The sequence below is a fragment of the Pogona vitticeps genome, chromosome 3 (genome assembly GCF_051106095.1).
Source record: "Pogona vitticeps strain Pit_001003342236 chromosome 3, PviZW2.1, whole genome shotgun sequence".
In the NCBI taxonomy this organism is placed as follows: Eukaryota; Metazoa; Chordata; class Lepidosauria; order Squamata; family Agamidae; genus Pogona; species Pogona vitticeps.
Genome location: NC_135785.1, coordinates 81,656,241 through 81,673,224, shown reverse-complemented (window position 1 = coordinate 81,673,224; position 16,984 = coordinate 81,656,241). Strand labels below are relative to the sequence as shown.

The window sequence follows — 16,984 nt, the reverse complement described above, 5'->3', positions numbered from 1 at the left end:
TAGTATTCAAAAAAAAAGCGCTGAATCAATGCTCTAGCTCAGCGGACAAAAAAAAAATCCTCCGCCTCCCCCCCAAGCTCCTGTAATGGAATAATCATGACTCTTTGGCTCGAGCAATGAGTCGAGAAATGAGGCGGGGCTGAGGAACTACAAGTCCCAGTGATCATTGCGGGATCGACGTTGAGATTTGTCTTCGGCCTCTCTTTCCGGAACGGAGCAAGGCTTTAGGTTCCTTTTCGGTTTAATCAGGGTCTTTTGAGGCCAACTGGATAAGAACGCGGGTGCGCTGTTCTATATGAGGCGAAGCCACCGAGAGCCAGTTCTCTCTCGGGAAGTTTTATCCGTTCGACGCGTGTGAAAGTTAGATGAAGATTTCTCAGCCAGTATGTGGAAAGTATGCACAATTTCTTTTATAAATAGAAGACTTTTTGAAAAATAAAATATAATGGAATTTTTAAGAACAGCAGTAAAGGTTGAGGGGGCCAGTATAAACCGCCTAGAGTGGTCGCAAGACCAGATAGGCGGGATATAAATAGAATAAATAAATAAAATAAACATAAACCGTGTAAAGACCACGGAATGAGAAGGCTTCTTCTACACTGCTTCCCTCAAATTGGAAATACTGATTTTTAAGGTACGAGTCTGGATTTGTGACTTATTCCTTTAGAAACATCGATTGTTTGTACCCTTAATGGCTCTTATTACAGTAGCAAGCTGGGAACGGAGCAAGTTATAAATGGTGTGATCAGCCAGCCTAGCATTTTTTCCGCTATTTGATCTGCTGCAGGAAGAGGCTGATTTGTTGCTTTTGCTAGCAATTGCTTAGAGCAACTTTGGGTCCCCAGATGTTCTTCAACTACAATTCCCAGAAATCCTGGCTAGCAGAGCTAGTGGTGAAGGCGTCTGGGTTAGTCCAAGAATATCTGGGGACCCAAGGTTGGGGGTCACTGGGTTAGAATGAATCGGTCTTCCCCAGTACCTCTTACCAGTGCAAAGCTGCTCCTTTTTGTTTTTTGTGTGGAGATATAGGCTCACTCTGTTTTGGTTTGTTTCCAGTGCTTGCACTTGCTGGAAACAAACCAAGGCAGAGCTTGCAACTAAGTTTCAATTTCAGTTTCTCAATTTTTTAAAAGTAGCTTAAGAAGACAGTCCCTTCACAATACAGTACAGTATTGGGAAATTAAATAATTTCCGTGCTCCTTGGAGGGTCAGAGGAAGGAGGAAAAGTTGTTCATTTTTTGTCTCTAAGACTCATGCACTTTACCACTTTTAATATATGTTTTTTTAAAAATTTCCTCCGAGACTAGGAGGGGATTAAAAAAGTTTTTTAAATGTGAGCCAAATCACTTCAGATGCACATGCATTTGGATGCCAGGATCAAACCAAATGGCATACTGGACATTACCTGACCTTAAGAGATCCTATTTTACTCAATCCAGCTTACTGTAATTGTGCAGTGTAGACAAGCCCTACATTGGGAATGGAGTTGCTTATCTTTCCTGTGTTATCTTCACAGTGCAATGCTACTTTCATGGCTTAATGTTTCTTTACACGTCTGTCATGTATTTTCACACAATGTTGTGTTAAGTTACATCAAGTCGCATACAATTTATGGTGACCATAACAGGGTTTTCCAGATGCACGAGATATTTAAGCAATGATTTTTCCCATACTACCCACCCACCCCTGTGAGTTTCATTTAGTTTCTTGGGCCCTACAGTGTGCAGTTACAATGAACCTATTATGAAGTCAATATAACTTACATCAATAATGCTTGATGATCTACAGATTTTTCCTATATTCATGTACAAAACAATGTAAAGTTTGGGTCAACCTTTATAATAATCATTTTGCCATGTCATCATGGCCAACTGCTGAAAAAAATTAATGATTTACCACCAGGGTGGATTTGACTTAAATCAGATTAATTTAAATAATTTTTAAATGGAATTCTTCATTTGAAGAATTGATTTTTTAAAAATATTTTATTTTTATTCACCTTGTTCAACACTAAATGTATAACTGTTCTACAATTTTACTATTTCAATTGTATTTCTGTGATTTTAGCTTTTACAGGTTGTGCCAGTTAAATAAAGTGATCAACCAATATTCGTATGAATGCAGTTTTACTCTATTGTTTATACTATTCTATATGTATTTGCTGTGTATTTTGTATGTAAGCTTCTTCAAGGCTTTATTATATCATTTATTATAGGTATAAAATTGAAATTGTATAGCTTTTAAAAACAAGTCCAAATATAATTGACAATGTAGTATATTAGGATGATATGTTCATAGATTCCTCTGTTTCCACTAATAGCATTTAGCTCCGTTTGTGTAGTGTTCCATATATACATAACAAGAAGCCTATTAATTTTCTATAGTGCTTCACCATTTCATGGTCTATAATGTGGAATCACCTGAATTAAAATGAAATTACTTAACACCCCCTGTAAGCATAAGTACCCCTCCTTCATTTTTGTGGGAGAGATTACCATTTAAAACTATCCAGTAATACCTACTTAGAATAAGAATTGCATGCCTTCAAGTTAGGTCTGAGTTATGGTGAGCCTTCCTGGGATCAGGAACAATGTTTTTTCTCTCATTAAGGAGCTCATTATTCTTAACTGCTGGATAGCTCAGTGGTTTATGTATCTGGCTGTGGAGCCAGAGGTTGGATGTTTGATTCTTCGTTGTGCCTTCTTGACAGTGGCTGGACTCGGTGATCCATAGGGTCCCTTTCAGCTCTGCAGTTGAAGAATGCACAGAAGTGGATTATCATTCCATTCTTCTGGGGGCACCCTGGGACTGTGTTGCTTGTTCAAGACCACACAGTCTGGCTCTTTTTCTAGGAGGCACAGTGGGGAATCAAACTCCCAACCTCTGGCTTTGCAGCCAAGTACCTTAACCTGGCAAATAGAAGGATAAGATATGGAGGCAGTGACAGATTTTACAGTACAGTCAACCCTCGACTTACAAACGGCTCTAGTTACAAACATTTCGACTTACAAACCGCTCTGATAGAAAAATATTGACTCGACTTGCAAACTTAGATTCGAGTTACGAACTGAATAAAACCATGCGGGAGGTAGGGAAAGCGTTAAATTTGAACTTTCAGTTAACCAAGGTCTACCCGTATCACCTGTGTGAATCAGAAGGTGAGGCTGAGGAACCTGACACCAAGAGAGGCCCGGAAGGAAAGAACTAGAAACCGGGCCTTCTCGGCAGTGGCTCCTCGTCTCTGGAACAATCTCCCTCCGATGATTCATGCGGCCCCTTCGTTGGGTATCTTAAAAAACCAACTGAAAACATGGATGAACCGAAAAGGGGGGAAAAAAGCGGGAGAGGCATTCTGGCTTGCAAAGCCTGGGTCAATCAGCACAACATGCTTTAAAACATGCTTTAAAATTGGCTTCGTTGAAAAAAAAAGATTTCAAAAGTGCTTTTAAAGCTGTTCCCTGCCTCCCCACTCCTTTCCAGAACTTTTCTTGAGCGAAGAAAAAAAGAAAAATATTCCCCTCTAGTGGCAGAAGGTGGAATAGCAGCTTCCCATTAGTTTCTATGGACAGAAAAGAGCAGATACGGATTAAATGGTTTTCAATGCATTCCAATGGGAAATGCAGATTCGACCTACAAACTTTTCGACTTACAAACTGCCTTCCAATACGGATTAAGTTTGTAAGTCGAGACCCCACTGTACTTTCTTGGGGTCCATGATCACTGCAGATGGTGACAGCAGCCATGAAATTAAAAGGCACCTACTTCTTGGGAGAAAAGCAATGACAAATCTAGACAGCATCTTAAAAAGCAGGGACATCACCTTGCCAACAAAGGTCCGCATAGTCAAAGCTATGGTTTTTCCAGCAGTGATGTATGGAAGTGAGAGCTGGACAATAAACAAGGCTGACTGCCGAAGAATTGATGCTTTTGAATTGTGATGCTGGAGGAGACTCTTGAGACTCCCCTGACCTGCAAGGCAATCAAACCTATCCATTCTGAAGGAAATCAATCCTGAGTGCTTACTGGAAGGACAGATCCTGACGCTGAGGCTCCAGTACTTTGGCCATCTCATGTGAAAAGAAAACTCCCTGGAAAAGACCCTGATATTGGGAAAGTGTGAGGGCAAGAGAAGGGGACGACGGAGGACGAGATGGGTGGACAGTGTCACTGAAGCTACCAACATGAATTTGACCCAGCTCTGGGAGGCAGTGGAAGACAGGAGGGCTTGGCATGCTCTGGTCCATGAGGTCACTTCCTTTTGTGATTCACATAACTTGCATCGTGTACAACAGGGGTCTCAAACTCAATTTACCTGGGGGCTGCTGGAGGCAGAATCTGGGTGAGGCTGGGCCGCATCAGATTTTCCGCCAAGCGAAGCAAGAGCCAGAGGAAGCCACCCAAGTTTCCTTAGCCCGGCTGGGCCTCCAAGGAGGACGAGGGGCGCGTGAGCCGTCGCCAGCCACGACCCCCTCCAGCTCCTTCTTTACTACCATCACCAGTAGGATGAAGTGGCAAAGGGAGGGAGCACTGGCAACCGCCTAGCGGGGTGGGTTGGAGGGCAAGACATAAAATAATTATAAAAAAACCTCACAAAATTCTCCTTGCCAAAGGAGAAAAGCCCCCACCGGTACCTGTGAAATTAAACAGAACAGGGCGGGGCCCCCACAGGTGCTCTTGACAGCAGAGGACACGTGGGCACTTTGGAGGGGGGGCAAGTTGGGGGCCACAAACAATCATCCAGCGGGCCGGATGTTTGAGACCCCTGGTGTACAAGCTGTGCATACAAGGGATTGGAGTTTCAGAATCCTAGGACTTCCAATCCCGGAAGTCACCTGGAATCTCCCAGACTGTCCTCTGTGACAGGTAGAGGAGAAAGTGGAAGGCAAGAGATTTATTTTTATCTGCACAGTGTGTTCCTTCTTATCTGTATCAGATGGGAAGAAAAAGAGAATGCTCTCTCAGTTGGACTGTTTCCTGGGAGCCGCCCCATTGGTTTATGGATAGGGTAGTCTTGCTACCTATTAGATGCTGTTGCTGACATCATTCTTGTTGCACAGGCAAAGCTGTGCAACAAGATTTTAGTTATTAAATCTATGTTGTTACTACCAAATTAATGAACCATTTTACCTCAGCTATTTTATTTTTACCTTAACAAGTTTCTTTTTCCTTTTTTTCAAATCTTAAACAAATTAATAGTGAAACTTTACTGAATTTTTATGTTACAACTGTTGTACACTGAAATAGTCATACACATTGCATATACAGTTGTCTTTTGTATTACGACATTTCAATTTCTCTATGATAAATGCTATTTTTATTTCACACAGGTAGGACATCTGTCTTCACATACGCTTATCAAATATATCAACCATCTAAAATGTGAAACAACAAAGATTTGTGGACTGATCTTATTATACATACTGGCCTAAATCCAATTGCTAGTCCCTACTAGCTTAGATCCATTGAATCAACTGCTAAATGGGGACTCAACACTTATGTAAATCTCACTGATTCAATAAATATACTCTAGTTGGGATTACTAACTATATTCAAACTACTAGTTTTGTAACTGAAAGATACATGTATTTGAGGAAAGGTTTGGTCCACATACAAAGAAAAATGGGTGAAACATGCATGCACATTTGTTATCTAGTTCATTTCCAAATGCAGTGTTCTCTTGAATGCAAATCATAATGTGCTCTATCTTCCTCCTTAGGAGTATAGCCTAAAGGCAAGCCATAATTGTAATCAATTGTCACAACAGGTAACCTTTTCCCCTGGCCAATATCTCTTGTCATTTCAGGTTGAGATTCTTTTGCATGGTCAACTGAAACTGAGTTAAATTCCTCCTGGCAAGGTGAAGGGTGTTGTACAGGGTGAGAGGAATATGGTGCAAATCTAGTTATTCCTCTGTTCATTTCATTCGAAGGGTACATTCTTCTGTAATCTTTAGGGCAATCAGACCTATAATATGAAAATGATAGTATTAATTAAAAACATCTTAAGCTGATGATGGTTTATTCAATGACAGTGAGACAGAAAGTAAGAAAACAGCAACAGTTAGTTGTTAGTTTCAGTGAAGTTCCTGATGCTCTTTTCATAAGGAACATGAAGAGAGCATCAGGAACTTCACTGAAACTAACAAAGGGAAAATAAAACCACTGTACACCATCCTCTATCAGAAAAAAGCCCTTCCAAATAAAAATTAACAAATTGGCTTTTGCCAAATTGTATTTACAGTAATCTCTGTAAATAGATATTTAAATATTTATATTTAGCTAAAATAAAATCATATTTACATATAGCTAAAATATCTATTACAGTACAAGTCTCAATGCACAGGAGGATTCTGAATATTCGTCATAGCTGCTTTGATTTGGATTCCTGCCCTGAGCAGGAGGTTGGACTCAGTAACCTTACAGGCCCCTTCCAACTCAATTATTCTATGATTCTGAGGTACCGTATTTGCCGGCGTACAAGATGACTTTTTGGGCCCAAAAAACATGCCTCCAAGTGGGGGGGGTTGTCTTGTACGCCGGGTGCACTTCATTTGGGCTCGCTTGCCCGCCACCCGCCTGTTTCCCTTTTCCTCCTCCTCCTCCCGCTCCCCCCCCTCAGCCTCTTGCCCCCTTCCTCACCCTTGGCCAGAGCCCGCTGATGGGCTGCCCGCTGCCCCACGCATGCTGAGCCAGCGGCGCACTTGCTCGCCCGCCACCCCCCCGTTTCCCCTCTTTCTCCTCCTCCTCCTCCCCCCTCCTCCTGCTGTCCCCCCTCAGCCTTTTGCCCTCTTCTTCGCCCTCCCACTGCTGACCCAGCACACTCGCTTGCCCACCCCCGCCGTTTCCCCTCTTCCTCCTCCTCCTCCTGCCTCCGCCCGCCCAGGCTCTTCCTGTTGGGGGGGGTTGTCTTATATGGCCGGTCGCCTTGTAGGCCGGCAAATACGGTATTCAGTCTTTCATCAAGAAGAAATGCACAATATTAAGTCAGTAAGATGGAGAATGTCCCATTCATGCAGTGGAGGAATCATAGTATTCCCAAAGAGAAAAACCTTCAGCTGAAAGCAAAAATTTGAAGACTAAAAGCTATACCAACTTCAGCCAGAGATCCAGGTCAGAGATCAACCCCCATTCCTCACTCAAATCATGGGCACACTCATGTATTATTTTTATACCTTGACATCAATCCCAGTAAACATTCTGTCCCACTCCGATCTCTATACAGCACATCAACAGAGCAGAAGATCAGAAATGAAAGCTATGCTTTTAACAGAGTAAATCAACAGATTAATATCACAGGCCTACTTACAGTTATGTAACCTTTTTTGATGCAGTTCTGTTGATCCTTGATTAGGGAAAGGAAGACCCTTTGTTTAATGTGCTTAGACTTAGGGAAGCAAAAAGTGGAGGCCATCTCTCATGCTTGCTTGGAGTGGAAATTAAGATATATTAAAGGGTATTTGGGTGGGGATTTATCTGTGACCTGAATTTCTTTGCTTTTTAGAAACTATAGCTTCAACCATATTTTTTCCCTTTAAACTTAAAACAGTGTCTTTCTTTCTTTGGGAATATCACTGCTTTCTGAAATATAAAAACACACAAGCATCAATAATGGGACAAGAACGTTTATGTATACTGATCAAATTGAAAGAGGAATATTAGGCAAAGAAAGTCTGCTTTCCCAAACAACGCAGTATGGATAACAAAACAAATAGTTAACAGCAGCTATTGACCACAGTATCCTCCTGCCCTGCCTCTCTGGAGTGGGACTTGGGGACACTGTTTTACCGTGCCTCCAGCCCTTTCTAAAGGAGAGAACTCAGAAGGTGGTGCTGGGGAATTCCCCATTATATATGTATTGATCTTTGCCTTAATATTGCCTATAAATGATGCAAGATGCCTCCTTATTTATTGTTTGTAGTTTTAAATATTGTCTTTTAACGTTGTTAACCACTATTGTATACTTATTGCTTTTAAAGATTGCCTTTCATTGTTGTAAGCTGCCTTGGGTCCTTTTCAAGGAGAAAGGTGGGATAAAAATATTTTAAATAAATAAATAAATAAACAAACATTAAACCTTGAACTCAGTGTTCAAAGCAGAGCAACCTCCTCAAGTCAGTTATATATGAATTTCTGAGTTGACAAAGGAAAGGGAGTTACCATTTACGTCTGTCTCTTCATGAGTCATGTATTACATACTGCTGTCATTGTGCTGCTTGAAGTTTTCCCACAGGAAGCACATTACAGAATGATTTTTTTTTTTGCCGAAAGCTAATCCTATGTAAGCAGGGGAGGGTTAGAAAACAATATTTTCATCCTATAATTCCCACTCTACATTCTCCATCTAAAAGATGTACACATCTCAAGTTTTCTGAAGGTGACGGGATTTACAGCATCAGGTAATAATGGTGGCAAGTAAACAATTTGCCAAAAAGATACAAAAGAAAAAGAGAGGTTACTTAACTGTAACTCTGGTTCTCTGAGTGGTCATCTGTGAATTCACACTAATGGGTTAATCTGCGCCTGTGCAATGGTTTCCGGAATCTTCTACAGCTTAACACTCATTCGCCAGGACCGCCCCCCTAGTGCACATGGTCTGCCCGTCCTGGCTAGTGCCTCAATTCCCAAACTGCCCGCCACTGAATAAAATGAAATAGACGTGAGGGACAGAGGGCAGGACGGGCGGGAAGTGTGAATTCACAGATGACCACTCGAAGAACCAGAGTTACAGGTAAGTAACCTCTCTTTCTTCTTCATGGTCTCTGTGAATGCACACTAATGGGTGATTAACAAGCTTACCTGACTGGAGGAGGGACGTCACGAAAGAACAGACGACAGGACTGCTCGTCCAAATGCAGCATCCGACTTAGCCCGGAGGTCCAAGCAGTAATGAGAGGTAAAGGGGGACGGCATGGACCATGTAGCAGCCCTGCAGATATCACGGACAGAAACGCCTCTGAGAATGCTGCAGAAGTAGCCACTGCCCTCGTAGAATGAGCCTTAACTCCATTTGAAAGAGGCTTCTTAGCTAGCTGATATGCCAGGAGAATGGTTGATACAAACCACTTAGAGATGGTTTGGGAAGAGATAGAGCATCCTCTGTGTTGTAAGTGCAAAGAAACAAAAAGTCTCTTGGATTTGTGGAAAGAGGCGATCTTTGAAATGTAGAAGGCCAATGCTCGCCTAACATCTAAGGTGGAGAGAACGCTCCAAGCCAGTAACAGGCGATGGGAAAAAGGTAGGTAAAATGAGGGTTGTTTTAAGGTGGAACCCAGAAACAACCTTTGGAAGAAAGAAAACATCAGGATAAAGAGTTACCTTGTCCAGGTAAAATTGAAGAAAAGGAGGGTCGACTCTAAGTGCAGCAAGTTCTGAGGCTCTATGAGCGGAAGTAATGGCTTCAAGGAAGAGGGTCTTGTAAGCAAGAAGGCAATCGGACGCTGCGGCGAGAGGTTCAAAAGGCCGCGTCATTAGGCTTTGTTGAACAGTATATAGTGACCATTGCGGAGGGAGGTGTGGTCTGGTGGGTTGTAGATTGGAGCCCCCTTAAGAAATTGTTTTATCATAGGGTGAAGAAAGAGTGAAGATGCTTCAGAGCCATGTGGCTGGTGAGCTACTATAGCGGAGAGATAGACCTTGATAGACAAGGACAAATGCTTGGTAAAGAGGTGAGTAAGGAATTGTAGCATGGTGTGAAGAGTTGTAAGCGCAGCTGGGAGATGACGTCTGGAGCAATAGAGGGTTTTCTATTGATGCGGAAATGTCCAAGTGTGGTTATCCCCATAGAGTGGTTAGTTGACAAAAGATGGAGTCATTAAGGGACCCATTCATGCGTCTGCGAACCGAGTCTGCTGAGAGAGTCCGCTATACGATTGTGGTGAGTGGCGATATGAACTGCTACTGGGAATACAGTATGTGGTGCTCGAGACACCACTCCCAGAGCTGGACAGTAAGGTAAATCAAGGGAAGAGAGAGTGTCCCGCCCTGTTTGTTGAGATAAAAGAGGGCTGTGGTGTTGTTTGTCGTAATCTGAACAGCGGTGCTGGTGACCAATGGTTCGAATACGCGGAGAGCCTTGAATATGGCTAGAAGTTCTAAGTTTTTGTGTGAAGCATTTTCTCAGCGGGTGACCACAGAGCGTGAAAACATAGTCCCTTGCAGTGAGCACCCCATCCGGTTGGGCTTGTGTCGGTTGTTATCTGTACGGTAAATTAGAGAGGTGCAAAGGGTCTGTCCATGAAAAGATTGGCTGGTGTCTTCCACCATTGGAACTGTGCTGCAATTTCTGGGGTAACCCTCAATAACATGGAGGGTGGGGCCGACATGGGATCGAAGAGGGACAAGTACCAAGCCTGTAGGGAGTGCATCTTCAGGCGGGTGTGTTGGATGACTGACGTTGTAGACACTATGAATCCGAGGAGGTGCTGGGTCTGAAGCGTGGTGACTAATACATGTGGCTTGAAGTACTGAAGGGCAGCATAGGGTGGAGACCGTCATCTCTCTTGGGTACCATGAAGCATCTGGAGAAAAACCCGAGGTCGGCGTCTGGTGAGGTGACAGGTGAAACAGGATCTTTTGAGAGAAGGGATTGAACTTCTAGGCTGAGAACATGGGATGGTGGAGTGAGGACTCTCCTCAGAAGTGGGAGGACAATGAATTCTATGGTGTAACTGGCGGCAATGATACCGAGGACCCACTTGTGGTGATGGCAGCCCAGGATGAAAAATGGACAGCAAGGCGAGTTTGATGAGGATGTGGTGAGTGGTGCGAGGGAGACTGGGTGACTTGAAAGTCAAAGACTGTTTTGGTTTTTTCTCAGGCCAATGAAAGGACTGATGGGAACATTGACGCTGAGTGACATGGCAAGTCTGGAAAGTGGATGTAGCTAGTGGTAAGTATCTCTGTTTATCAGGAACGGATCTGTATTGCTGGTAAGGGTATGTGCGACGCCATTGGTAGCGCTGGAGCCTGTAATAAGGTTGAGTATTGTAAGATCTTGCAGTTTTCCTCATTTTTTGGAGATTATCAAGGATTTCATCGGTCCTGGTGTCGAAAAGGCCAACTCCATCAAATGTTAGATCCTCAATATGCATGTGAGAATCATCAGAGATATGGGTTGAATGGAGCCAAGCATGTCTTTGAAGGGCAATGGCTGTGGCCATGCGCTTCAAAGCAGCTTCTATTATGTGCCTTGCTGTGATGTGCTCCTGGCATGCAACAGCCATAGCCTCTTGATGGAAGGCAAGGCCTCTAGATTTATATTCTCCCTGAGCCAATTGAAGAGAAGGAAATGCTTTGTTCCATAAAAAATGGCGGTGTGTACCCATGCCTGCGAGGTAGAAAGCGCGTAATGTGAAGGATGTTAGGGAGTATACCCGACGACCAACAATGTCGAGTTTCCTGCCTTCCTTATTATTTGGTGTGGTGTTAGACCAATTCTATGCTCTGTTTTGAGTTGCATCGCCTATGACCAAGTTCAGAGGCGGATGCTTGGATAGAAAAGCCGTATTGTCTCCATGAGTCTTGTATAAATTTTCAACTTGTCTGGAGATTTGTGGCACAGAAGATGGCTTAGGCCAGGATTGTTTAATCAGTTTGATTAAATCCAATGTGGAGTGGGGTTTTTTGGTCATCATCAATGTCCTCGTAAACCTTATTGGACTTGGACTGTACTGGTTGCTGTACATCAAGATCCATCACTTTAGCGATATGTAGGACTAGTTGAGAATACGACAAAAAGTCCTCTGATGGGGAGGAAGGTTTCACGTCAGCGACATCAGAGTCAGGGGTAGGCAGATTAGGAGGAGACTCCAGGAGTACCATGGAGTCACAGGTGTCAGAATTCATTGATGGTGAGGACGCGGAATGACCTGGAGAAGATGGGTCATCAACTGTATCAACCAGTGTGGTGGTTTGTTTGGTTGATGCCTGTTTAAGAACTGGATCCCGAATGGTAGATTTATGTGGTTTAACTCAATTAGATTGATGAGCATGAACGGTCTCATGAGATACTGGTGAAAGACCAGCATAGGTGGTGGTGACTTTAGCTGATGATGGGCAAACCTGCGGATGGGCAGGGGGGTTTGGTGCGGGGTACAAAGTGCTTGGAGGATGGTTTAACATGTTTCGGTACCGGTGTAATAGAACAGCAGTCCCCAACCTTTTCCAGACTGTGGACCAGTTGGGGGGTGCGGGCTCTGTGCATGGGGGGCGGGGGCACCCCCACACTCACGGGTGGGCATGTCACATTTGCAGGTGTGTCACGCTTGTGGGGTGGGTACGTTGCACTTGCGGAGGGGCGTGTTGCGCTTGTGCGCATGCCCGCAAGCACAACACATCCACCCACAAGTGCAACACGTGCACCTGCAAGCTCGACACACCCATTGTGCATGTGTGCAGGGGGGCAGAGATCTGTTTCCGTGGCCCAGTTCAAGGAAGCCCCTGGACCAGGACCGGGCCACGGACTGGGGGTTGGGGACCCCTGTAGTAGAAGAAGGAAGCGAGGTATGCTTCCTCTTTCTGGGGGACTTCTGAGCTCTCGGTATCGGTATTGAGGAGTCATCTGCCGAGGAGGACTGGTCATAGTATCGTAGTTGGTATGGAAGAGGAGATTCAGAACCAGAATTGGAATAGTAGTAGGAGTATCAAGGGTGCTTAGGCTCCACATAGACCTCCATATCGGGGCACCAGTACCAGTATTGATGGTGACGGTATCGATGTGGTGGGAGCTCATAATATGCCACTGGGCCATAGAGGGTAACCCTCTTGGGATGACAGTATTGTGAAAGTGAATCATGGAATGCAAGCAATCCCATTGACGTCTGTGGTAGTGGAGTGACAACTTCAGTAAGACCAGTCTCTGGTGTATGATGTGCCTTTCAGGTTCACTTGCACAGAGATTGCAGATCAGCAATGGAAGCTGAATCCGAATGACACTCAGAGACAGAGCAACCCAAAGGGCTCAAGTGGTCATAACGAGGCAGTACCATAACCTCAGCCGAGGTATTAGCCCACGAGGGGGACTGGGCCAAGAAAGGTGAAGTTGGTTGGCCTGAAGGTGGAGACAGATAATCGTCATCTTCCACAGATATGGAATCGAGGCAAATAGTTTGCTGCTCTTGTAACTGGATGGAAGAGGTTGTCTTGTCCTTCTGGTGTTTGTAGGATCGAGAATCAGAGGATGATTTCTTAGGCTTCTTTGGTTTGGACTGTTTGTCTGGTACTGGAGGAGACTTTGGTACCGGTGTGGACTTCGGTGCCGAAGCACCCGTGGTAGACTTAGTGATGGTCTTAGACTTAGATTTGGATTTTGCTGAAGATACAATCGAAGCTCCTCGGGAAAACGATTGAACCTGAGAAGGTAGTGTAGGTTCCATAGTTGGTATGGGACGAAGGGAACATTGCCACAAATAAGATTGTAGGTGTTGCTGCCTTAGCTTAAGTGCCTGTTTCATAAACTTTTTACAAAAAGGGCAAGAAGGCGGTTGGTAAGCTTTGCCCAGACAGAAAAGGCTGGAATTGTGGCCGTTGGTGACTGGGATTTAATTGGGGCACAAAGTACACCGTTTAAACGGTTAAGAGGCCATAAAAAATTAGAAATAAAGAAAGGGGATTCAAGGAGGGGGGGGCGGCAGAAGGAAGGAATAACAAAGAATCTCACTATCCGAAGATCTCTAGCAAGAAAATTCCTTTTTCAAAGCAGGAGGCAAACGCAGCTTGTCTGAGAAGGAACCTCAGCGGCGGCAAAAAGGAACTGAGGCACTAGCCAGGACGGGCAGACCATGTGCACTAGGGCGCGGTCCTGGTGAACGGGTGTTAAGCTCTGGAAGATTCCAGAAACCTCTGTGCAGGCACAGATTAACCCATTAGTGTGCATTCACAGAGACCATGAAGAAGTACCTGTCTTCACTATTCATTCCTGTGGTGATGACAACATGGAAACTAGTCATAAATCATAAATGTACCATATCTAGAGCCACAGTATGATCTACATGGAACCTTGATTACAGTAAACAGGAATGCATGCAGAGTCTTTTGTCTACATCTACACACACCAAATTTTAGATTTGTGCTGGTATTAAGCAGCAGTAGACCTATTAATGCTATTGTGATAGCAAATGGTTGTTTGACTTCCAAACTCGTAGAATTTGCCAGTTAAATTTACCACGATGAAATTATGCCAGAGTAAGTAAGTAATAAGATTCCAGACACTCTCTTTTTTATTCTGGCTATAATTCTAAACCAAATTACATTTCTTTAAATCCAAATGTTGTCAGTGCAATTTAAGCATGGATATTTGGGTTGTCTACCGGGCCACTGGAGATATAATACTATGTCATTATTTTTAGTAGGATCATGCATGTCCCCCTCCAAATTCCTTCTCACCTGGGAGCAAATATTGCCCTTGACCCCTAAATACAATCAGATTCTGATTGTTAGAGAATACTGGATAATTTATTATAAAGTAATACTGGTCAGGATTTCTAGCTGACAAGGATTTGAAACAACAGTTGAATGTTGCTTACAAATCCTGCTTGACTGGGGAAGTGTGCAGTGGTTTGTAACTGACATCTTCATTTATTCTCTAATAAGGTGGGAAAAGGGAGTTCATATGAGAGATGAAAGAATATGGAAAAAGGCAGAAAATTATCTTACAGATGGGTCTTGTTTTTTTCACAACCGTTAAGAAAGAACCAAGTATTATACCTGATTCAGTCCCTAAAGACAAATCTTTATTTCCGAAGTTGACTGAGTCCTTTCACAGGATATCTCTTGTTCACAGGAGACTATCCTTATAAAAAGCTGAGCCTGAATCCACTCGCTTGTCCCAACAATTTCTGAATGGTGAGTTAATACCTGTGTAAATCCACCAACAGTATTTAAAGTATGTCAAAATATGTACAGTTCATCAGACTACACATATTAATATAAATCATTTGCTGTCTGAGTGCAGGAATTATGAACATCCTTTGCACGAATGCCATGAAAATAGGAACTTCACCTGCTATTTCTGGTATAGCCATCTTTATCAGAGCCATAATCTCTGTGCAGTATGGGAGAGTCAGGGAAGTGCTCATGAGAAAGAAAAGCATGATCTCTGAAAGAGTAAAACAGATGCATCAAACAGTATAAACAAAACCTGGATGTAAATATAAACTGGATTCATAATTATTTGCCTATGAGCAGAAAGATTGCTATTTTTGATAGAGGGAACTATGATGCAATGTTTCTCAATCCATTTTGCAGTGATGACTCCTTGACAGAGAATGGACTGATCATCTGATTTTTCATTTTCCCTGCAGCTTCTAGGGACAAGCTCACACATTGTTCTGGAATTTTTCAACTCTCTAGAATTATGTAACATTATATATATACTAGGTGGTATACATAACAACTGGTGTGCATGCAGGTGCGCGCACGCAGACACGTACACAAAGTTGTAATCAGTTATTCTATTGCAAATTCAACTGAAAATGCAATTTTAATGAATTCTACAGTCTCTGAATTAGTCAAACCCCCTGAATAGAATCCCTTAGAGCAGTGGTTCTTAACCTTTGTTACTCGGATGCTTTTGAACTGCAACTCCCAGAAACCCCAGTCAGGACAGCTGGTGGTGAAGGCTTCTGAGAGTTGCAGTCCAAAACTCCTGAGTAACCCAAGGTTAAGAACCAGTGCCTTAGAGCACAAATATGCAAAACAGGTGTTATCTCAAGCAAACCTGATGCAACTAATCAAAGGCTTCATTAGTTGCACCCAAGGTTCCTTCTAAGCTGGACATGAATGCGCATTTGTGCGACTCCACCTCCCTCTGCGTAACTCTCTTCCTCCTCTGTGCCGCAGTCACGTTTAATCCTTTGATTCTGGTCGTGATTGAGTCGTGGGCACTGGAGGGGGCCCAGAGTTGCATGCACATGCAGGGGTGAAGTCGCACAAGAGAGGTCAGCGGGGCTGAAAATTAAAGAGTACGTTGGTTGCACCAGGTGTGCTTGAGCTGGAACACATGAAATACCTGAACTGGCTAGAGGTTTGGTGAGTGTGACATTTGAATGCATGTTGGAAATATGGCTAAGTCAAAAGAATGGCCCAGAAAGTTAAGTGAAAAGATAATTGCCCTTCACAAGTGAGGAACAGAATACAAAAAGATAGCAAAAGCACTAAATGTTCCTAGATACACTGTTGGAAGTATAATTGTCAACTTCAAAGTTAAAGAACAGTGGTTACACTATCTGGACAGGGCAGAAAAAGGAAACTATCAACTGCTGCAACCAAATTTCTGAGAGGCCGCCTAGAGTGGTCGTAATTGACCAGATAGGCGGGATATAAATAAAATAAAATAAATAAATAAGGCAGATTGAGAAAAACCCTTGAGTGACTGTAAAAGCCCTGCAACAAGACTTGGTGGCAACAGGCACTGAAATTTCGATTTGCGCAGTAAGGCACTGTGACGATCGCCCATGTCTCTCATGCCATTCATAGTCATGAGCTGATCTGCATGGACCTGTGAGAGGACTGGAGATGGAGTCAGCAGCTACATGAGGTTTGGCGGGAGAAGGAGTCAGATAAGGCAGGTTAGTCAGAGAGAGAGGGAACAGATACTGAGAGAGATACAGCTGGTTAGGAAAATAGGTAGAGAAGGTGGTAATGATATAGCAAGAGAAAAGAAATATGTACTGAGAGAACTGTTGATGAATTGCTTATGTATAATGTGTAGCTGAAGAACTTCTGTTGTTATTCAGTCTGCTTCACTCCAGTAAATAAGTTCTGTTTCTGTTCACAAGACAAGTGTTCTGACAAACATCATTTATACTGTGGACTGAAGTAATCCACTGGTGGCAGTGAGAAGAAAACGACATGTAAGCCTTTATGAGGGAAAGACAAGCAGGGGCCACAAGGGCAAATGCCACAGGCACATACTAAATACAGATTTCCATGTCAGAACTCCAAGACATACACCACTACTGACCCAAAAGCACAAGAAAAGCCAGCTC

General features: G+C 43.4%; 1 protein-coding gene across 1 annotated transcript in view; it reads right to left on the bottom strand.

Annotated features, from left to right (window-relative positions):
* Positions 1 to 5,121: 5,121 nt before the first annotated feature.
* LOC110073586 (uncharacterized) overlaps positions 5,122 to 16,984 on the bottom strand; it is a 53,681-nt gene continuing 41,818 nt past the window's right edge. The window contains exons 12-13 of the mRNA XM_072995368.2: positions 14,998 to 15,093; positions 5,122 to 5,964 (exon numbers count right to left, since the gene is read on the bottom strand). Coding sequence (XP_072851469.2) covers positions 5,655 to 5,964; positions 14,998 to 15,093 — 406 coding nt within the window. The 3' untranslated portion in view covers positions 5,122 to 5,654. The remainder of the gene's footprint in view (positions 5,965 to 14,997; positions 15,094 to 16,984) is intronic.